We start from the raw sequence: 23,588 nt of genomic DNA on the forward strand, positions 1-23,588 counted from the left end.
TTGTCCTTGGTCTGAAGGAACTGCTTTAGTGAGAAAAGGACTCTTTTGGCTATTATGCATATGCTCCTTCACAGGGACTTACACCTCCTAACTCTGTTTAGAAATGCCCCATGCTTCACCATTCCTGTGGTCCTCTTGACGGCAGCTTTAAAATTTCATCTTATTTATCCAATATACTCTAATTTTAACTCTTGTTCCATAGATGCAAGCAATGGCTCTCATGTCAAACCTGAAAAGAAAAAAAATAGAAATCCAGCACTACCCCTCCCTGACCAGAGGAATTTTAATGTATTCTGCATCTTCATTGGTCCCTTTTTATTTACATTGAAAATCTAAGCTCGGATTATTGCATTGGTAGTAAATGTAAATGTATGATTTTTTTTTCTCCATAACTTAGTAATATAAGAATTAGTAGGAAGTAGGAATGGGGAGTGAGCCTGGTAAGTTTGATGAGAGCTAATGTGCATTTGGCCAGTGGGTGGAATTTTTGTGGGCTGAAGGATTTTTAAAGATGACTTGCAAGTCCTTCACTCCTAGCTCATTCTGGTTGAGTTATTTGTAGGAATTAGTATAGTAGGACTATTCCTAGAGTCCCTCACCCCATGGTCCTGAGCATTTGCCTTGCTGCTGCTTGCTTGTCTTTTTGGGGACTATAGTGCCTTTTCACTCCCAGAGTTTTCTTTCTTGTCCCTTTATGGAATTGGGATTCTTGGTACGTTAATTACATCATTTTTTCATGGAGGAAAAAAACATACATCTTCATAGCTATTTTTTTATTTCATACTTCAGAATGAAGGGAAACTATCTACCATATACCTCTGATTAACAAGAGTGCCGCTCATTCAGTTATCTGCCTAGCTGGTTAACTCTAAAGCATATAACATTTTTTAGAATAGCCACTTTAAAAAATATGTAATTATAGGGAGAGTTCATTGCCTTTGCTACCCCAGAATGACTAGATAGTGAGAAAACAAGAAGATGCATTTGAGTGGGAAAAAATATACATTAGTACAATGTAATACTTCAGCTTCCCCTAAGTGACAGGTTTCAGCTAAGAAATGATATAATCTATGGCAACTTGCTAATTTTTTTTGTCAGTCAAAAGAAGGAAGAAGGACTATTTAGATTTTTTTTAATTTAATGAAAAGATTGTTTAATCTTATTTTGATAAAGCCAAGACTTTCTGGCAGAAAAGGGTAATGAGGAGAAGGGTAAAAGAATCTGTCAGTTTGGACCTAGAATGGGGTGGAATTTGCCTTTATAGGAAGCTAATTATGGTGAGTTTTTCTTTTTATTGTGATTATGTTTTTAAGAACTTAACAGTTTTCTGCACTAAAAATAGACCAAAGCCTAGAATCCTTAGAGCAGCAGAAGAGTAATGATTGTCCAAGACTGTCGCTGGGTTTCTTAAATTCTAATTTGTAAGATATAGGGGCTCAGCTCGCTCCTTTTGCGGAGTGATTGTAAGTAACGCTTGCCTTAAGAATCTCATTATTGGAACACGGAGCCATATTTCCTCTGAGAATTCTGGAGTAGCTTTGAGCCGGGGCTGTTCATTTCTCAAGTAATCACGCTGGTGTGATGGAGAGAGAAAATGGCAGCTGTTCGGAGCTCAGGCCTTCAATTTTCTTCAGAGTCCAGTCACTCAAGTGTGTAATTACACGGGGGGTGCTGCAGAGGCGTTGGGCCCTGTCAGAGAACTGGTTTGAGGCTTTGCTTTCTGCTTTTGCCAGTCAGGACAGGCAGAAGCCAATGGGACTCTGACTTTCTGCTGTTCTTTTTTCCTCCCACCTTGTCATCCTGATTACTTCTTACCTGCATGGATAGTACCCAAACTTTCTTTCCAACAGGCTGAGCTCTTTAGAGAAAAGAGCTGTTTCAGAGTTTGAGTTTGGGTAAATAGGATGCAGGAGGAGGAGGAGGAGGAGGAGGAGGGGAACGAGAAGAGGAGGAGGAGAAGGACGGTTGAACATGTGAACCAGGAAGCCAGATTTGTCCTATTCTTTATTTTGGTGTCATTACCTTTTTCTTTAAAAACAAAAACAAAATGAGACCCAGTAAACGTAAGAGGATCTGTAAGCTTTCGTGTCATTAATTTCTTTTCAAATATCAGTTGTTTTCATTTCATCTTAGAGATGTGGAAATCAAGCTCAGGGCCAGCTAGCAGTGACTTACGAAACATGGGTAAAAGCTCAGGACGGTGCTCTTTTCTGATCTGATGTTACTGAATGCCAGACATGTCTTCCTCTTTTCCTCTTTGACAATGCTTAGCTGCTCCCCCTTCCTCCTTCCTCTCCGTTCCTTCTTCTCTCCCTCCTCCTCTCCCACATCTGCATTAATGGTAGTAGCTGGTAGGAGCCATTTTGGTTGTTTGGATTATTCTTTCCTCTGATCTTAGTGTCTTTTACAGATGTCACCTGCACATGGTAGCACTTCGATTCCCCCAACTTGTGTTCTCTGCTGGTTCCCCTTTCTTTGCATATCTTGGCTTCTTGATTGATGGTTATGTGCCCAGCATTCGATTCTCTGCTTTCTAGAAGTAGGAATGTTGATAGTATGTTTTGCTGAGCTAGATGATGATTTCTGGGGCTTTTGAACCTACAGAGAGGGAGGTATCAAGAAAATCAGGCCTCCGTCAGTGTCATGGGATATGTGCTTCTCTAGTAAAGAGGTACCTTCATCCTCTCTAGGTGTTAGCATAACTTGCCCAGTGGTAACTTGCCTCAAGGACTCTCAAGCACATTTCTGGTAATCTTTCACTCTGTTTGGAAAGCAAAGTATCAGGTAAAAGGCTAAAGTCCTATCAGGTTTCCTCCGTTTAAAGGGACATTGTAACACAATGTAACACAAAGTCTGGAAGACCAATAGTACATTTACTTTTTGAAAGCTCTTCTTATTTCTTAAATTTAACTTTATAGGAAAAAGTTTAGGACTCAGAACATTGTTTATGTTTGCTTAGAGATATTTAAGGAACTCTTTAATCTTTAGCCAGATTAAGCTAATTGGTACAAATACAAAATATCAACATCTTCACAGCTGTCTAGATGGCAATGTACGTATCTTCTAGCCACCTTGATGGTAAGTAGTCTTCCCCTCACTGCTTATAACTTATTTTTGATACAGCCCACATGAACATGCTGTAAACCATGCTTCCGTATGAGTAATGCCATGCATATGAACCCCTGATTTGGTTTAGATGGGGAGAATTTATAATGCTGATCAGCACCTTTCCTTCTTCCACTTAACCTGACTGCAAATAATTTTGTCCAATGTGTAAATAAAGAAGAAGTCTTTCTCAGTGATTCCACATTCACTCAATAAGGGTGATATTAACAATTTCTTGTTAAACTTACCCTATGACATTTTTTGGGATATCAAAAAGTGCAGGTATGATTAGAAGCAGCTACTAGTTCATTGCTGATACTAGGTTTAGTGCCTACCCAGCTGAATAATAGTTAATGTCTTGAGGACATTACACATAAGGTCACATTCTTTTCGTTTTGAATTGCCTTATAAGATCAAGCTGGACTATGTTGGTTTCTTCTGTCAGTCAGCTGTGTAACTTTGGCTATGCCTTTTTTTTTTTAAATTAAACATGTGGTCTCACTATGTTGCCTGGGCTGCTGTCAAACTTCTGTGCTCAAACGGTCTTGGCCTCCCAAAGTGCTGGGGCTACAGGCATGAGCCACTGTGCCCAGCCTTGGCTATGGGTTTAACATTTTATCATATTTGTTGTATTTCTGCAAATTCAAACTATTTTCTATAGTTAGCTACCATCTAGGTTAAAAGTAAAAGCAAGAAATAACTGTTTTGTACCAGTATGGCTGAATAATAATTTTCACTTCGTTTTATGACTCTGGACAGTTGGAACAGACCTTTGGTTGGTGGATTGGGAAGCCAGATTTTTGCAAGTGACCTGTAATCCCAAAATCAGCAGGTTGGCTCTTTAAACAAACTTTTTATGTTGACTAAACACATCTGCTGACCTAGACACCATCTAAAGGTATTGTTACAAAATGTTCATCAGGATTAGATGGTGATGTTGGTTTGTCCAGTCGCCCAAAAGAAACCTGTCTCTAGAACAGAGGGTAATCAACTTCCTGTTGGATGTTAGTTGACATCTTAGGATGGGTGGTTCTGAAAAACCCTGATGTTTTCTTTCAGAACCTGAATGCTGTGTCTAGGTCAAGAACAAGACAGGGTTGAGAAAGTTATTCTACACATAATTTTCTGTTGCCAGTTTTTTCCTAAGTATTCATGATGACAGTGGAGAAAATATTTGAATGGAAAACTTCCAAGTCAGAATAGACTAATGAAAATAGTGGTTAACTCATACTGTGTTTGATAATTACTTCACATTTATTTATTTATTTATTTATTTATTTATTTATTTATTGAAATGGAGTTTCGCTCTTGTTGCCCAGGCTGGAATGCGATGGTGCAATCTTGGCTCACCACAACCTCTGCTTTCTGGGTTCAAGCAATTCTCCTGCCTCAGCCTCCCGAGTAGCTAGGATAACAAGCATACACCACTGCGCCCAGTTAATTTTGTATTTTTAGTAGAGACAGGGTTTCTCCATGTTGGTCAGGCTGGTCTTGAACTCCTGACCTCAGGTGATCCACACACCTTGGCCTCCCAAAGTGCGGGGATTACAGGTGTGAGCCAAAGCACCCGGCCTTATTTATTTATTTTATTTTATTTTATTTTAGTTTTATTTTATTTTATTTTATTTTATTTTATTTTATTTTATTTTATTTTATTTTATTTTATTTTATTTTAATTTTGAGATGGAACTTTACTCTTGTTGCCCAGGTTGGAGTACAATGACGCAATATCGGCTCACTGCAACCTCCGCTTCCTGGGCAGTTCTCCGGCCTCAGCCTCCCAAATAGCCGGGATTATAGGCATGCGCCACCACACCCAGCTAATTTTTTGTATTTAGTAGAGACGGGGTTTCACCATGTTGGTCAGGCTGGTCTCAAACTGACCTCAGGTAATCCACGTACCCCGGCCTCCCAAAGTGCCGGGATTACAGGCACGAGCCACCACGCCCGGCCCACATTTATTTTTTCTAATCTCCATAGTTCACTTTTCTTACAGATACTGTTGCTTTTTCCCAAAGCCCTTTTTTACTCCCTTTCTCTCATAATGGAAAGATAAAATGAAAAGTGGTTTTTAAAAAAAGTGGTTTTGTGTGTTTTGCTTTGTTTTGTCTTTTAAGTTAGAATATGATCTGTAACTATGCAAGAGGGTAACTCCATTTTTTAAAATTTTAGTTTAATCTCGAAAGGTAAACCTATATTTCCTTTAAAGGGAATGCATCCATATCAAATCTGATATGGTTGCGGAGGTGATTAGTGTTATTTTGTCATGTTGGCTTTTGTTTTTATTATTTATTTTTTTATTTATATTTTTATTTTTTTGAGACGGAGTCTCCCTCTGTCACCCAGGCTGGAGTGCAGTGGTGCGATCTCGGCTCAATGCAACCTCCGCCTCCCGGGGTCAAGCAGTTCTCTGCCTCAGCCTCCTGAGTAGCAGGGATTACATGTGTGTGCCACCACGCCCAGCTAATTTTTGTATTTTTAGTAGAGACAGGGTTTTGCCATCTTGGCCAGGCTGGTGTTGAACTCCTGACCTCATGATCCACCTGCCTCGGCCTCCCAAAGTGCTGGGATTACAGGCGTGAGCCACCGTGCCCGGCCGGCTTTTGTTTTTAATGTTGAGACTTCAGTCTGGCTTTGTACAGAGGAGCTGAGTTGTGGCATTACCCAGTACACTTCTTATGTTTTTAGGCCTTTTAGTGGGTCATTCCAATGCTTTTAGTAAGTACCTCGGAAAGGAGTATGTTTGCTCTATTTAGAACATTAGGAAAAGGACTTAGGTAGGAAAAAATTATCTTGGTTTCCCTACCCACTGTTATCTATCAGTTCTTTCCTTGTGTCTTTTTATGGTCCTGTTTCTGGTAGTTTTACATATTCGTTTGAAATTCTGTTTTGCTCATTAGTTCTCAGCAAAAGGTAAGAGTTACTTGCATTTTCTTTCTCCTCTTTGCTTTTATGCCTAGGATAGGTAGAACAGATCCTCTAATCTGTGCTGCCTGTTCAATCGAACCTCTGGGTTTATCTTCACTTTAATAGCAGCTTTTATTTTTCTCACTCAGATGAGTGAATTATCTGGGTTAAATGGGTGAAAACAGTAGTACTTGCACTTCCTTAATTATAAACCCCATCATATGTTTTATGACTCTGGACAGTCAGAGCAGACCTCTCCTTGGTGGATTAGGGAACCAGATTCTCATTATATCATTTTCTTTACAAAAAAAAAAAGCTTTGAGAAACCTTCCCAGCATGATGGCATTCAGTATTTCAAAAGTATTTACCTTGTGATGTGGAAGGTAGGGGTTTTGGAAAAAGCATGTCTTTTATTTTTACTGCATTTATTTATTTTGCTGTGATAAAGGTCTATAAAGAGTATCCCTGAGATGGGGAAGGTTAAGTATGAAATAGAAATTCTTCAAGAAAAGCACTGATAATCAAAGTGGGGAGAAGATTAACAAGCAGCAACAAGCAGGCCCTTTGGGTCTTCTTTCATGTCCCCTTGGTAGTAGGGGGAGAATAAATATTAAAATACAAAGGCAATTCTGTCTTTTAAAGTTTTTTTATTTTATTTATTTTTATTTTTTATTTTTAGAGATGGGGTCTCACCATGTTGCCCAGGCTGGTCTTGAACTCCTGGGCTCAAGCAGTCCTCCTGTCTTGACCTCCCAAAATGCTGGGATTACAGGTGTGAGCCACGTTGCCCAGCCAAGGCAATTATTTAAAACTCCAAGTAGAGGGAGTGATATCTAAATGGATATATTTTATATGGTGTGGTGTTAATAATTACTACTACCAGTAGCTCTGTAAAATTCAAAAAGGACAGATATTTCTAAAAACTGCGTTTGTAGTTTTTTCAACTTAGATGGAAATTGCAAGGATAATGGAAGAATTTAGGGAATAAACTGATATTCCACTGGACTCCAGTAAGAATATTTCTCTCAGAATATGATTGGGATTTTTTTGTTAACATTTTTTACTTCTTAGAAGAGGAAGGACCCAATACTGAATAAAACATGAATTCTATAGTAGGAGCTTGTTTTTTTCCTCTAATTCAGCTAAGTATTCACATGTTTAAGTATCATGGAATGATTCTTGGTATAGGAAGAAGAGAAATGATTTGGGGTACAGAATTGCCAGCGTATGAGATGGTGTTTTTAGTTAGTGTGTGTTTATAAATAAATAATTTATTATTGTGTTTCTGTTTTGCATCTGCCTGGGTTGCTGAAAATTTGGTTTATGAGATGAAAACCACTGGGATGGTTCTTTTTTCCTTATATCTACCTTCTTTCCAAAAGTGGGAAGGGAAACAGGAAGGCCTTTAGTCCCTATTATTTAAAACTTTCTCTTAAAACTTTGAGACATAATCTATTATTTCTTCCTCAGAATCCCCTTGGCCCCTTTTAGTGGTCTCTAATGATTTCTTCTGTGTGTTAAAAGTATAGTGTTGATTTATAAGGAAATACATTAGGAATTTTGAACGAGGGATTTGGACTGCCTCTCCTTAGCCAAACTTCCTCTGGGATCTTCTTTTTTTTTTTTTGAGACGGAGTCTCGCTCTGTCACCCAGGCTGGAGTGCAGTGGCCGGATCTCAGCTCACTGCAAGCTCCACCTCCCGGGTTCACGCCATTCTCCTGCCTCAGCCTCCCGAGTAGCTGGGACTACAGGCGCCTGCCACCTCGCCCGGCTAAGTTTTTTTTGTATTTTTAGTAGAGACGGGGTTTCACTGTGTTAGCCAGGATGGTCTCGATCTCCTGACTTCGTGATCCGCCCGTCTCGGCCTCCCAAAGTGCTGGGATTACAGGCTTGAGCCACCGCGCCCGGCCCCTCTGGGATCTTCTTTACCACATTGTTTAGGGTAAAAGTAATAGGAAGTTTGCATTTTCTTATCAATCCAACTGGGTTTTCTTTGTTTTCATTCCTTTTCTCTATTTCAAAATCCTATCCACCTGTTCTTTTTAATCTGGCTATCTATGTTCTTTTTTACATTAACAATTAGGATCAGTTGTGTGGCCGGGACCCTACTCTCACTGATGAGCTGCTGAATATTCTCACAGAGCTAACTCAACTCAGTAAGACTACCAATGCTAAAGTAGCACTTCGAGCACGCCAGGTAAGGCCATTTGTTGGTTTTCTTAAAGGAGGGATGGCTTTCATAGATTAGGCAGTCCTAGACACAATGAACTTTTGCTTAATCATCTTACAAAAAACATGTTATTTTCTATATGTGTCACATTTTCCTCAGAACAAATGTTTTCATGTGGTATGTTTTTTAAAGAGAAAGGACAAGATTAATGCTGCATTTCTTTAAAATAGATGCCCTTTCCACATTAAAAAAAATCCTGGTATCATTCCCTTCCCTCCCTAGTAGCCCTGTGATAGTAAACCAGGGTCAGGTGGAGGCAAGGACACTCAGGGAAGGAAATAGACTCAATATTTCTTACTTCCCAAAGGGAGCTTAGAAGCAGATGAAAACTTCCAAGTGTACAGGAAATAATCAAGTGTGGAAAGCAGAAAGATAACGAAATGAATCTTAGGTGGTAGCAATCAGAACAACCCCAGAGAAGTCCGGTTAGTTTCACCCTGAAGTCTTCATTTCCATTCCAAAAGGTTTCAGCAGGGAAGCCAAGAGTTGGCGCTCCCTTTGTGTTTCAGTGCATGGGCATTGACAAGGAAGCAGCATTTGAAGCTGTTCAGTGACCTTCTGCTTTCTCTACAATTGTATCCATGTCACTGAACTACTCAAAGCTATTGAACCTCTCAGTGACCTGCTGAGGGTGTTCAGATCCTACCGTGTCACTGTTTGTTTGTTTGTGACACTGCTTTCACTCTCTCTGCCCCTCACACACACTGGTGTTACTTCCTGACGCCTTCTCCTTGGTGCTGAGTACCTGGGGCTGTCAAAGCAGCTTTCCCTGTCTTTCTTTCTACTTCAGAGTTGCAAAAGGCTAGCTCTGCTGCATCTACCTTCCCCACAGCTGCTCCCTGCCAGACCTGATTCCCAATTAACAGCTAGTCATGCAGTCCCCAGGACCAGCAGCTTTGCAATGGTAAATCACATACACTGATGGAACTTGATTGAAGCAGTTTTCTCTCCCTTCCCCCTACCCACCATGGGAAATTGGCCACAATGCAAATCATGGTGAGAGTCAACTGAGATTCAGTATTTGGTGGCATTGGCTTTATGTTACAGGACCTAGAAGTTGTTTTACTTGGTCTCTGTTTTATCTGTGATGCCTGCACTTATAGATTTATATTTATTGCTTTTGTATCAGAGCTGCCTAATAGGAGCCTAGAATAATCACTCCCTGAGGAACGTGTGCCTCCTATTTTGTTCTCACTCTAGGTTCTTATTGCCTCCCATTTGCCATCATACGAGCTTCGCCATAACCAAGTAGAGTCTATCTTCCTATCAGCTATTGACATGTATGGACATCAATTTTGCATTGAGAACCTGCAGGTATATATATATATATATAGCCCTTTCCTGCCTCTCTGGACTCTTATCTCCTGTATTCTCAAGCATAGTTTAAGTAATCAATTAATTAATTAATTTTGATTTTCCATGTAATGAAGTTTCATACCTTGACTTTCTAAAACGATTTATACTTAGGAATTTTTTTTTCCATGCAAATGCTGTTAGAATTGTGGCTTAGCTTAAAAATCAAATAGGCCTGCCTTGATAGAAGTGTCCTATTGAAGTCTTTATCTTTGTACTTTACCTAGAAAGTATTCTAGGCCAGAATTAAATAACAAGGCTGGTTGATTTCTGATATATATATATATATACACACACACACACACACATATATATATACTCACACACACACTTCTATAATGATTTATGATATTTGAATCAGATGTACACATACGTAGTTGTTACTCTTCTGGAGACAAAGCTATTTAAGTATCATTTAATTTTAATTTTATGTTAATACTATTAAGCTTTATAAAAAGCTCGTTTTTAAGAGATTATTGGCTAATTTTACTGCTAATCAGAAGGACTGCCACAATTATTTTTCAAACATTATCTTCTCAGAAATGACTATATTTTTCTACCTGGAAACAAGGATACCATTGTTATATCTGGCCCAGGGGAATCTTTAGACTTTCTGTAACATTTCTTCCTGGGAATCTAGAGGGGAAAGAAGGATGTTTTTTCTTATTTGGTTAATAGCTGAAATCTAGGGTTTCAACTGGGGTTCAAATCTAGGGTTTACCATAGTGGAGTATTGAGACAATATTTATTTTATTTAATTTTTCTGAGACAGAGTCTCACTCTGTTACCCAGGCTGGAGTGTAGTGGCACAATCTCGGCTCACTGCAACCTCCACCTCCTGAGTTCAAGCGATTCTTGTGCCTTGGCCTCCTGAGTAGCTGGGATTACAGGCACGCACTACTACGCCCAGCTAATTCTTGTATATTTAACAAAGACAGGGTTTTGCCATGTTGGCCAGGCTGGTCTCGAACTCCTGACCTCAAGTGATCTGCATGCCTCACAGGCATGAGCCACCATGCCTGGTGAAGACAATATTTAGAGAGTACAGATAAATGTCAGAAAAGAATAATAGTCATAAACACTTATATTAGCATACAAATAATGTACTGTTAATTCAGTATTCTAAGAATTTTACATGTATTTACTCATATAATACAACAGCCCTATGAGGATAGGTATTATTATTTTCTCCATTTTGTAGCTCAGGAAGTTGAGGCACAGAGAGATTACGGCATTCAGAGACAAAATTCTTAGGTTTCACTAAATGCTTCAAATGCCAAATAGTGTCCACTGAAATTGTTCTCCTTTTGATGTAAGGCTTAAGCCTGTCTTTGTATCTTCTAGAAACTCATCCTATCAGAAACATCTATTTTTGATGTCCTACCAAACTTCTTCTATCACAGCAACCAAGTAGTGAGGATGGCAGCTCTGGAGGTGAGTATTTATGGTAATGGGACATGACCTTTTGCTTTGTTTCTAGCTGGTTTCTTATATCCATTTGGCTGCCATGTCAGTTCTAGTTCTCTGGCCTTAAGGTTGGTTCTTAAGGGTAGTTAGTCTCTTCTACTCTGAAACAGTATGTGCTTACTCAGATACTTTACTCAAGTGTTTCATCTGAACTCATCACCAGCTTCTAGGTTCCAATCACAGGAAAACAGCTGCCAGCATTTTTCAGTAGTTTCTATTTTCCAGGTATTTGAATTCTCCCATTTCATGAGTTAGGATTCCTTGTAACACAAAAAGTGAAAATATATGGCTGATCAGAGCATGTGTCATCTTACCATTGTGTGATTTGGGCCAAATTAAAATGGATTTTAGTTATGTTTTGGATTGTCAAGCAGCTCTTTCGAAATACTTCCTCAAAGGAAAGAAAGTAATAGCATTTAATGAACTGTGTTTTAGGTATTTTATTTTTCTCATTTAATCCTACAGTTACTTTAGGAAGTAAGAAGAAAGTGAGACTCTGAGAGGTTAAGTGATTTGTCCAAAATCACACAGATAATAAGTGGAAGAGTTTGCATTTGAACTCAAGCTAATCTGACTCCAAAGACTTCTGTTTCCACTACAGTGCACTACCTCATTAAGCACAAAAATTGCAGGCCCTGAATACCACTGTAAAGTTGCCAAATAGATGTTTTTTGAAGATGGGGAAAAAGAGTGTTTTAGATGATTTTATGTAATGTAACATCACGGTAGTCTGTTGCTAGCTCCTTTGTGTTACTTTTTATTTGTATTTTGTGGTAGAATGTAAATTATCCTACTCAGTAAATGCCAAAAGTTTTAAAACATTTAAGTGTTTTGTAGTGTTTTCATGTCATCTAATGAGAAGCTTTCTTATATACTTCCCGTGCCATAGAATCTCAGGTAGCATTTTATGTGCATGGCAAATTTGCTGTGAAATGTGTGAGGTTGCACTGACAGTTTTTGCGGAGATGTAGCCTATTGCTGTTTCTTTTTTTAATTTAAATTTATTTTTATTTTACTTTATTGCTGTTCCTTTAACTCTTGAGTCAAGTTCATGTATTTGAGATATTACATGTCCAATTATGTCTTACTGTTTATACCTTACTGCTTTTGATCAGGGTTTGCTGAAAACTGATTTTGAGTGGGTGGGGAAGTCGGGGAAGACACAAAACAAAGACATGAGATAGTAAAAGAGTTGAACTGTGATTGCTTGTGTCTTCTATTTTCACTCCGTAAGTGGCTCAAAATCAGCACCTCTCATTTTCCTCACTGCTTAATCTTCTCTTGAAATGATCATGCTTAATAGATTAATAGTTGTAGTTCTAGATGCTGTCTTTTGCTAAAGATTAAACCTTCTCCAGGGTTTAGGTTAGTGTGAAAGAAGGTTTACAGTACACATAGGTATCCAGCAGAGGCCGCCTAGTTTTGTTTTCATTAGTAGTCATGGGTGTAGTATTAAGACTCCAGCTTTATTAATTAAAGCAAGATATGTATGTATACAGAGGGCCTTGGGACTTCTCTCCCCACAGAGCACCTTCTGCCTCAGATACCTCGTTTCAAGACTCTTTTTCTGGGCTATTTTCTTAATTTCTGTTTTTGAAATTTATTTACTGAGGATTACTTTTGAACCAGGTGTATGTTCGAAGGGCTTATATTGCCTACGAACTTAACAGCGTACAACACCGCCAGCTTAAGGACAACACCTGTGTGGTGGAATTCCAGTTCATGCTGCCCACATCTCATCCAAACAGGTGAGTTTGAGGTGGTATGTGCACCTGAGCCAGCCAGAGGTATACCATGAGAATCAAGGGGAGTAATGTGTATGACAATTCCATGTTTTTTTAATTAGAAATGTAGGGCAAAAAATGAACAATATGACCATAAGAGAAGAGCCTTTTGGTGCTCACTTCTTTGATCTAAAGAGACAAATTATGGTCTACGTAAGATGAAAGTTTAGGATTACTCCATTCATTCTTGCTTGTATTATGTCGCTGAGGAAATAGTTTCTTTTTTAAAAAAATAGAAAGAATTTACTAGCATTTTACTTGCTAGAACTTTGCCAGAAAAATCACTCTTTTTTAACAATTTAAATCGGCAATTAGACCAAGAAAATATTTTGGGTGGAATGCTTTTCTTTTCTGTATGTTTGCTATGGGTTGAGGTTATACCTAAGCCAGTTTCATTGTCGCCCTAAAACAGACAACCTGAATTTAGCAATCAGTTTTTAAAAATTATATTTCAGAACCAAACTTCTTAATCTCAAATAAATTACTGAATTAAGACATGATAATTACATTATTTGTCCCTTCCTGTGTCTTTTAAAAAATAAAATGTACATATGGACATTTTTGTGTCAGAATTGCTTTTGTTTTAAAATGAAAATATCTTACAGACTCATCTTTTAAGAAGTATTCTAAGGCAATGAAAATCTATGAATTCCACCCACACAGAGGTTCATCCCCTCCTGTACTTTCATTCTTTTTAGTAATACCACAGAAAATATAAATACCACAGCCAGTCTTAACCTGCCCCTCTCCATTTCTTCTTTATGGCCTTTGGTTCTTCACTTGGTATTACAAAGTACTGTGTCTTTGGGGAACCTTAGTTGTAGACACCAGAAATGGTTTTGTTCTAAATTGCCACTTCACCCAAAGCAATAGAAGCCCTTTCTGGAGACAAAGAAGTCTGTGCTGAGACTTTTGGCCACTGGATGCCACTGTTGATCCAGCAGAGGTCGGCAGATGAGCAGAGGCATCTTCAGAAAAAGTACCTCTCTTCTTTGTCTCAGAATATCCTTTCACTTCTCTACCTCAAAAATACCTTACGGCTGGCAGAGAAAAGCATATATCCTTGATTTAGCAAGCATCTCTCGGTACATTTTTGCCTCCATGGATTTCAGAATCTCATTTTCTAGAAACGAATGGTTGTCCTTCAGTGAGCGGCGAAGTACTCATGGCACACATGGGCACAGCACTCAGTCTTCTTTCTTTTCCTGCATTCCTTGAATAATTGTAGAGAACTACACTCTATACTTAATGCTCTTTGTAATTCCTAGGGCAGTTCTCCTTTTCTTTCTGTTTTCTCCTGCTTCCCTTTGGGCAGTGATTTGTAGTCGGGCTGCAGGGCCACTTCTGATTTCCTTCCCTCCTCATCACTCTCCTTGTCTTTCTTAATTGTTCTCCCTGTACTACTTTTTTTTATTTGAGGATATGTCCAGTTTGGTGAGGGAATGTTGGCTGAAAAATAAGAGGAATTCTTCTTGACTGCTTTGTTAAGAAATCTTATTCACCTTTCTATGTCAAGAGTGTGAATCTTGGTTAGTTCAATGTGGTTACAAAACTTGTACGCCTGTCCCTCCCAACATCTGGACATGCCTGTGGATAAAGATCAGACTTGAACATAACAGTAATCCTGTAATCTCCCTGAAGTCTCCCTTGGTTGTCAGTGTAATTCTAAACCTGCTGGATTGTTATTGTTATTGTCATCATTATTATTGGTGTAACTGTGAAGGTGGAGATAATTGCAAAATAAAAAGGAAAAATAAAATCATCTTTGTGAAAACCAGAAAAATGTTAAAATTGCTTTAATTTTTTTTTGTATCTAAAGTTCTTTTGTTTAGGATCAAATGATCAGGTTTGATCATAAAATGATATATTCAGTTTCAGAGTATAGCTTGTTCAGTTATTGCAGATTTACTACTTGAATTTAGTTTTATAAGATTATATACATAATATATATAATGATATATATAATATAAATGAATATATGTATTTTTCCCCCAAATGTTTTTGTTATAATTTGGATTTATAGCCTTATTGTGACACCATCTGGTGTACTGCAGTTGAATTCTGACACTAGCCATCTGAAGTTAGATCAGATGCCACAGGCTAAGTAAGGGCTCAGTCCACCACCAAATTGTCCCTACTTCAGATGGGGCCATAAATGGGGTGCCCCAGCCACTTGCACTTCTGACCAACTGGCTACAAATTTGAGGGTCCCCTCAGTTTTCTCGGTTTGATAATTCCCTCAGAACAACTCACAGAGTTCAAGCACTACAGTTTTATTGTCAGGATCAGCAAAAAGCACGAGACGCTTAGGGTGAAGTGTGGGACAGTCTCAAACACAGAGCTTCCCTGTTCATTCCCTGTGGAATCAGAGTGTATCAACTCTCTCAGCACATCCATGTGTTCACCAACCAAGAAGCTCCATTGACCTTCAGTGTCCAGAGTATTTTAAAATCAGGGCTTCATTACGTAGGCATGCTTGATTAAATCGTAGCCTACATGATTAAACTCAATCTCCCCTCCCAGAGGTCCGGCTGGCTGAAAGCCCTCAACCCTCTAATCATCTAGTTGGTCTTTCTAGTGACCAGCTCCCCTCCTGAGTCATCTCATCTCTTAGCATAAACTCAGATGTGATCCAGTGACACTCCTGTTACTTGGGAAATTTTAAGGATTTAGTCTCTCTTCCAGGAACCAGAGACAATGGCCAAAGTCTTTATTATACAATAGGCCTGCTCATCTTAAACAGAAATCTAAGCTGTTTTAGACTTAGCTAGTTTTGAGCCAAGTACTTTTCTAACTTTTTTCTAACTCCAGTACTTTTTTTTTTTTCTGTTATTGTTTTGATCAAGCAGGCAAAAAGCATATTGTTTCTCATTCTACAGAAAGAAGTTACAGAGGGCTACCAGTATTTGTTCTACTCCCAGTCCTATAAGGCTCAATTATGTCCACTAACCTCTAGATTAATGATTCTCAGAATTATCTGAGGGGCAATTTGAAAATACACATATTGGGGTCCTGACTTTCAAGACCTGATTCATTTTGGATTAGAGTCCCGGTGACCACTTTGAAAAGCTCCTCTGAACTCTGATGAACATCTATAATTGACAGTCACTACTTCTAAACTAGTACTGCCAAATAGAAATATAATACAAGCCACGTTATTTAGAAGTTTCTATTGGCCACATTTAAAAGAGTAAAAAGAAACAGATAAAATTAATTCAAATAGCATCTTATTTAACCTATTGTATCCAAAATGCCATTTCAATATGTAATAACAATTGTTAATATTTTTTCTTTTATTCATACTGTATCTTTGAAATTTAGCATGTATTCTATACTTACAGCATGTCTCAATATAAACTAGCCATATTTCAAATACTACCCTAGCTGCATGTGGCTAGTGGCTGCTATATTAGACAGTTCAACTTAGACCAAAAATTAATTAGGACAGTCACACTGACCACTCTTTTTTTTTGTTTTTTTTTGTTACTGGTAGTGCCCTTGGAGAGAAGAAAAATTGTTATTCTTATGTTGCTTATTCTTAGTAGTTACAGGAATTATCCACACTTGATATTATAGATGTTATACAATATTTTATGCATGCTTTAAAAATTAGTGAGAATAAAGAAAAGGTATATGAATCATACATATTTTACTTATCAATACAAAACAGAATTTTATATTTTTCCCAACTGAGGTTAACAAGCCAATTTTTTTTTTTCTCCCGTAGAGATGGGGTCTTGCCATGTTACCAGGCTGGTCTCAAAATAATTCTCCTGCTTCGGCCTCTCAAGTAGCTGGGACTACAGGCATGTGCTGCCATACCTAGTGCAGACCAAAAATTCTTGGGGGAGAAAACAGGTTTTTTTTTTTTTCGAGAAGAGGTCTCAGCTCTGTCTCTCTGTCGCCCAGGCTGGAGTGCAGTGGCACGATATGGGCTCACTGCAAGCTCCGCCTTCCGGGTTCAAACGATTCTCCTGCCTCAGCCTCCCAAGTAGCTACAGGTGCCCACCACCACATCTGGCAAATTTTTTGTATTTTTAATAGAGATGGGTTTTCACCGTGTTAGCCAAGATGGTCTTGATCTCCTGACCTTGTGATCCTCCTGCCTCGGCCTCCCAAAGTGCTGGGATTACAGGCATGAGCCACGGTATTTTGGTTAACCAATTTTTTGTGTTTTCTTTCCTTGCACTTGGTCTTCACATTCCTAGCTGGGTGTTTTTGAAGTAGACAAAATTTGTCCAGCACATCATTGGAAGTGTCTTAATAAGCTGTAATATCAAAGCAAGACTGCAATCTCATTGTGTATGGAATTCCATTCCTGCAGCTTTTTTTTTTTTTTTTTTTTTTTTTTTGAGATGGAGTTTCACTCTTTTTGCTCAGGCTGGAGTGCAGTGGCGCAATCTTGGCTCCTTGGCTCACCGCAACCTCTGCCTTCTGAGTTCAAGCGATTCTTCTGCCTCAGCCTCCCGATTAGTTGGGGTTACAGCATGCGCCACCACACTCGGCTAATTTTGCATTTTTAGTAGAGACGGTGTTTCTCCGTGTTGGTCAGGCTGGTCTTCAACTCCTGACCACAGGTGATCTACCTGCCTCGGCCTCCCAAAGTGGTGGAATTACAGGTGTAAGCCACTGCGCCCGGCCTTATTTGTTTCTTAACTCCTCTTACTATAATTCCCAGTCATGTAGTTTGTTTTTTGACTGTGATTTAGCTTCCATAGGTTGGGGTGAAACATGGCACTCTGTCTGCAAACTGGCAGCAGAGTTTTGTTTTTTGTTTTTTGTTTTTCCCAGGAAAATCCCTTGGTTACTGTTGGGATTAAAGACCTGTGTCTTATTAGGACCTATTTTGATTTTTGGAGAAGTAGGCAAAATATATTGCAAATGACTAGGGGAGCCTCTAAAAAGGAGAAGACAGCCGTTTTTAGCACACTTGAACAGTTGCTGTGTAGTAACATAGTTGGTACATTTTTATTTTTGTTTTAATTCATCATAGGACTTTGCATTGTTTGACATGTGGTTACTCTTTTTTGGTATAATTTGACTATTTTTTTTCTAGTAATCCATAATTTTTTAAAAAAGCTGATGACTGAATAGTTTATTCCTAGTCTGTGTGACTTCCTGTTTCATCCTTCTTGCTAGGTGTGCGTCAGTCGAGGTATATCGTCTCTTTTTTGATCTTCTACCCAATACTTCTAAATTTTTTTCTGGGGACTGTAGTTCCAACTTATTTGGCATCTGTAGGTCTTATTCACCAGAGGATCCAGTTATTAGAGCTTCACTCAGGGAAGCTCCTGGTCTGTATTTACCCTTTACTTCTAATTTTCCTTCACTTGAAGAGCAGCTAAAGAGATTTTTCTGAGTTAAGCATAGTTAGAAATATATATATACACACACACACACACATATATATATGTAACATGTGTATGTTGTATGTGTTTCCTTTTTTACCTTCTTAGCATTTAAAGGCTATGTGATTCTTTTTGAGGGGAGGGTTTTTTTTTTTTTTTAATATGTCATTGTTTTAACTGACTTGTGTTCTTGAAAGAGAAGTGACTATCCCAAGTTGTTTTCGTGGTGCAGGAATATTCAGGGCAACTGGTCTATACTAAGGGAGGATTTTGTTATTATGCAGACTTCTAGAACCTAATTCTCTCATTGAAGCGTCTGTGAGCCCAGCCCTTTAGTGAGTTTTACATGAATTAACCCTGGAGTTCAAACTATATCATTCAATGTTCCTTTTTCTCCTTCTTCCCCTGGTGAGTCGTAGGGTTTAGAGCCCAAGTTTTGTATATGTCTGTCTTTTTTCCTATTCAGAAACTTAAGTATCACTCACTGGTGCTGGAGATGGGAAAGCTTGTTACACTGAAGCATCATCCTGAATGTCTGTATTTTGCACAATTCATTAAATCATTTGACCTTCAGGATTTCACTAAGCTTTGGGCATATTAAGTACCTCAGAATAATCTGGAAACAAATTCTTCAGTCAACCAGTATTTGATCTTTTAAAATATAGCTATATTTATATAAACATATGTATAGTATATTATCCCATAAATTGTGCCTATGCATATGTCTCTATATAATATAATATGACATTCTGTGAGTACACCATTTAAAACTCCAAATGATTTTTATAATTAATATACACTAGTGAACATGATTAATCTTTTTAACCTTTAATCTGTGATTCAAATAAGAAGCATCACATTTGATGCAGGAGATGGAAGTATACTTTGTTGTACGTTTCTGTACATATATAATGGGTGAGGACCTATTGGTGTTTATTTCCACCTGTTTCGTAGATGGAAATCCATGCTTAAGTCGGATTCCATTGCACCTTCTCTGCTATTTGCTACTTGTGAATTTGGTCTTCTGTGTTATAATGTTTTAATTCAAATACTTCCCTTTTCTCATGTCTTACATCCAGAAGAGGTCGGCTGTGTTTTCCCCTGATAGCATGTGTTTTGGTCATGGCTGAATTTAGGCTGCTTGGCATCCATCCTCAATGTTCAGCTGTCAGTGGGTGGCCTCTGGACTTTCTTTTTATTCGTAAGGAAGGTTAGAAATCAGGAGCCTTCCATATGACTAATTGGTAGCCAACTGCCATTCTCAAGAATTCTGATAATCTAACACTCAGAGATTAGACCTTTCTTTGGATAGTACTGAGATACTCGGAAGTCATCCAGCTTGCAGCATTTTTTCAGCAGCAGTGGGAGCCCTTGTAGTTAGCAAGCCAGAATGAGCTATAAATACATGAAATCTTACAATGCTTGCTTCCTTCATTCAGGGTAGTCTGCTGATAAGATGCAAGTATCTGGCAGAAGAGAAGATTCTCAGCAGGTTTAAGTGCTTACCAAAGTGCTTTCCTGTATCCATGGCTCAGCTTCTAGTCTCTGCTGTGTTATTTTGGCACTTCTAGACTTGTAATATTGGAGAGTCGAGTTTAAAACTCTCAATATATCATTAGGGTAGCCCAAGGTCCCTTCTTGTCAAGGAAGACTAGCTGAGTCCAGGGGGAAGGAAAATCAGAATCCAGGATACCTGTAAATCCCTGTAGTTTTGTGCTGTGGGTTCGTAGCTAATTATACGGCAGGCAACAGTAATATGCTGTAGCTCTGTTGGTGTACTTGTTTCAGAAAGAGCAAAATCTTCCAGCAGAGCAAAGAAGGGGCTTTGGAGGGGCTGCAAATAAATGAAGCAACGATCATTTTATTATAAACTAAAGCTCTGCAACAGAATCAGGGCATCTGAACTGCAAGGAGGTGGTGGGGGAGATGCCAGTAGAAATACATGGTTCAGATGTGTTTTACAGCTCTTGATTTGGATTTTCCTACAGAAATATAGTCACACAAAGAGACCACCACTGGTCACAGCCAGTCAAATTGCTCTTTCTCCTATGGTACTGCTGTTAGTGGCTGCTAGTAGGTTATTCAGCCGACCTCTTCTGATTCTGCTTTGCTGCCTGATTTCAAAAGAGTTGCCCTATACTGTCTTTCAGTCACAGCTTGATGTAACTACTGCTTGTTTGCATGCATCCCCATCATTTTCATATAGGCTCTTTTTTTTTCTTCTTCAAGTTTGGAAGCAAAAGAATCAGGAGCATTTTTATATGATAAAAGATTTATGTAGGGCCAGCTAGAATCAAGCCAAATGAAATTCAGCTAGAAGGGGTGGTAAAAAGGCTCACACAACTTGTGGCTGCCAGAGAAGTCAGTGTTCCTTAAATTAAAGAGGGTTCAGCTAGCAGGCGGCGACTCAACTTTGCATTCATATTGAATCAGGCTCTCCAGCCATTCTGGGCAGGCAGAGCAATAAAATCAGAGGTGACTTAGTGCCAGGAACCTCAGAATTCACAGGATTTCTCTTGTCTTTCTCTAAAATCTATATTGATGTGGAATGCTAACTTGGAGGGCGGAGATGAGAAAATGCCAGGTCTAGATTGTGGTTTATGACACCATATTGAACAATGTCATTGGAAAGCATCCTCTTTGGTTTTTTGGTTATCATATCTGTAAAATGGAGCTAACCTACTAGAAAGAAAGTAGTTCTAATATTTATCAAATGTTGTAAATGAAGATTCACTATAATAAGTGTTTTGAATAGCCCAAACAGCAGATGATAAGAAGTGAATTTATATCCCATTTATGTATTTGAAAATACACTTGATTGCCTTTGAGCAATTTTACTTTTTTTTTTTTTGAGACAGTATCTTACTTTGTCACCCAGGCTGGAGTGCAATGGCATGATCTTGGCTAACTGCAACCTCTGCCTCCTGGCTCAAGCAATCCTCCCACCTCAGCCTTCTGAGTAGCTGGGATTACAGGCATGCTATGTGCCACCACACCTGGCTAACTTTTGTATTTGTGTGTGTGTGTGTGTAGAGATGGATTTTGGAGATGTTGCCCAGGCTGGTCTTAAACTCCTGGGCTCAAGTGATCCACCCACCTCAGTCTCCCAAAGTGCTGGGATTACAGGAATGAGCCACTGCGCCCAGCCTAATTTAACTATTTTTGCATGATGAGTATGCAGTGGAATGTGACAAATTTTATTTTCAGCTACATAAATGGAATATTTGACTCCTATACAATCTCCTCCCTTAGTTGTGTGTGTGGTTTTTTCTGTTTTTTTTTTTTTTTTTTGGTACAGAGTGTGGTGTATCACAGTGGTGTGTGATACACCACATTTGTCATATTCTTAAATTGACCATATAGCCCTTGTATAGGATGAAAAATACGTAGTGGCCAGATTTGGTGGCTCACACCTATAATCCTAGCACTTCGGGAGGCTGAGGTAGGAGGATCACTTGAGCTCAGGAGTTCAAGACTAGCCTGGGTAACATGGTGGGACCTTATCTCTATTTCTTAAAAAAAGAAAACATGTAAATGATCATTATGGACATGACTAAGTATTTACCTGTTAATAGACAGTTTATCTTTCCTTCCTTCCTTGCTTATCTCCCTTACATCCCCACAGATTCTTCTTCTACCAAAGTGGAGAAGCTGGCTCTAAACCTACTTACATGATTGATTTGGGACCATTCCTTTAAAAATTAGAGATGTTGGGAGTTTTTGCTTTTTACCCCATACTGTGTAGATGGTGCATAATTCTTATAACAAAGCAGCAGGGGGCTCTCTGTAGGAGCTTGAGAGTTGCTGATGGAGAAAGCCTGGCTTTTTGTTGTTCTTTTCAATTCAGGCCTTTTTCTACTGAAAACGTGGCCCTCATCCTGTGAAGACTCCCAAAGGGATTAGAATGTAGCTACAGGAGCAGTTAGATTATTTTATTAGATTAGGAAATTTGTTAACAGTTGAGAGAGATTATACTGGTTTCTAAACTCTAGAAACCTGGATGAATGGAACCTGAGGTTTCTTTGGTTGTAGAATTCTCTCTGAACTGAGGTTCATGGTAAGAAACTGTGCAGGTGGCCCCTTTCCTTAGCATCCTTTATATCTTAAAAGGAAGACTATTCTCATTAGCATCTGCAGTTAGTTTTCTGTTCAGCTGTACCTCCCTCTGTTCTAGAACCTGTGCATATTTTTTCTGTATTGATGAGGCCCAAGTGCATTATAACTAAAGATCTCTTGTAAAAATAAAACCCATTCTCCTGAGTGAGAGGCTCAAGGAATCCAAACAGCAAAGGTTCAGGTTTCTGCACTCGGAGGTTGCTCTTGCTGCCTTATGAATTCACTCTGTGATACAAGTTTGATGTAAAGAGCATTTCTACTCACAAATCACATGAGGTATACAGTTTGTGTGCAGTGATATGTCACAGCTTTTTATTTATATGGCCTGCTCAGTCTATTCTGCTCCTTCCACTGCCATGGAAAGTGCATCATTTTCCTCACTCTATCTTCTTTCCCACATATCATCAGCATCACCCACCATGTTCTGCCCATTAAGTCCTCTGTGTGCTAGAAAACCCCAACAGTGATTAAATGCTGATAAAAGAATGTTAGAAGGTTAAGATATCAACCGATCAGCCCCCTTACAATGCCCCTAAATTGTAGGTGGTAAGTATAACTTTGCCCATTTAACATTGAAAATAAAGGTTTTTATTTGTTTGATTATTTTTCAGTTGGAGAAATCTTTTAAAAAGAGTTAGTGGCAAAGGCCAAAGAGAATGTGGGAGATGTGCCTTGTAGTTTCCTATTCTTATCGTGGTCTTTCTTTCGTGATTTTGGCACATTCTCTAGAAGGAAGTTCTAGGGTAGTCAAATTTAGGTAAGGTTTTATTTATGAAAGGCCTAGAGTTTTTAAGCTAACAGCAGTTTTTAAAAATCATTATGACCCTAAACTCATTTAATTACAAAATATTAATTAATTTTAACAACTTATACTGCTCTGATCATAGAATCATTTATCATTACTTTTCTGCATGATTTTCAGTTCTTTTAAGCTCCTAGAATATAGTACCCTCCCCCCTGCTCTCCTTCATGGGAGGAAGAGTATGGATAAAAAGACTTAGAACAGGTAGCTGGGAACCCAGATTCCTGGGTACTTTTCTTTGGTGGAGAATTTGTAGGTCTGTCACATATCCTGGAAAAGCAATTAAGGTAGGAGGAGCTATGGAATCAACTTCTCTGGACCTCCTTATTACACCTTCAGTAATAGGAACAAGAAAGAAGAGTCTCTAAGAATCCCATGAAGAATTATATTTCTTGTTGGAACTTAAGTTAATATACCATATCATATAGCTTAAATTAATTTTCATTAGCCTGTGTTTTACCACTACTCTGCATTT

General features: G+C 38.7%; 1 protein-coding gene across 4 annotated transcripts in view; it reads left to right on the plus strand.

The window, feature by feature from the left end:
* The window catches only part of ACACA (acetyl-CoA carboxylase alpha), a 326,928-nt gene that overhangs the window by 177,585 nt on the left and 125,755 nt on the right, over nucleotides 1-23,588 (plus strand). For all 4 annotated transcript variants that reach the window (XM_025361321.1, XM_025361319.1, XM_025361320.1 and 1 more), the window contains 4 exons: nucleotides 8,097-8,210; nucleotides 9,444-9,557; nucleotides 10,941-11,030; nucleotides 12,693-12,811. In XM_025361321.1, coding sequence (XP_025217106.1) covers nucleotides 8,097-8,210; nucleotides 9,444-9,557; nucleotides 10,941-11,030; nucleotides 12,693-12,811 — 437 coding nt within the window. The remainder of the gene's footprint in view (nucleotides 1-8,096; nucleotides 8,211-9,443; nucleotides 9,558-10,940; nucleotides 11,031-12,692; nucleotides 12,812-23,588) is intronic.

The sequence above is a fragment of the Theropithecus gelada genome, chromosome 16 (genome assembly GCF_003255815.1).
Source record: "Theropithecus gelada isolate Dixy chromosome 16, Tgel_1.0, whole genome shotgun sequence".
In the NCBI taxonomy this organism is placed as follows: Eukaryota; Metazoa; Chordata; class Mammalia; order Primates; family Cercopithecidae; genus Theropithecus; species Theropithecus gelada.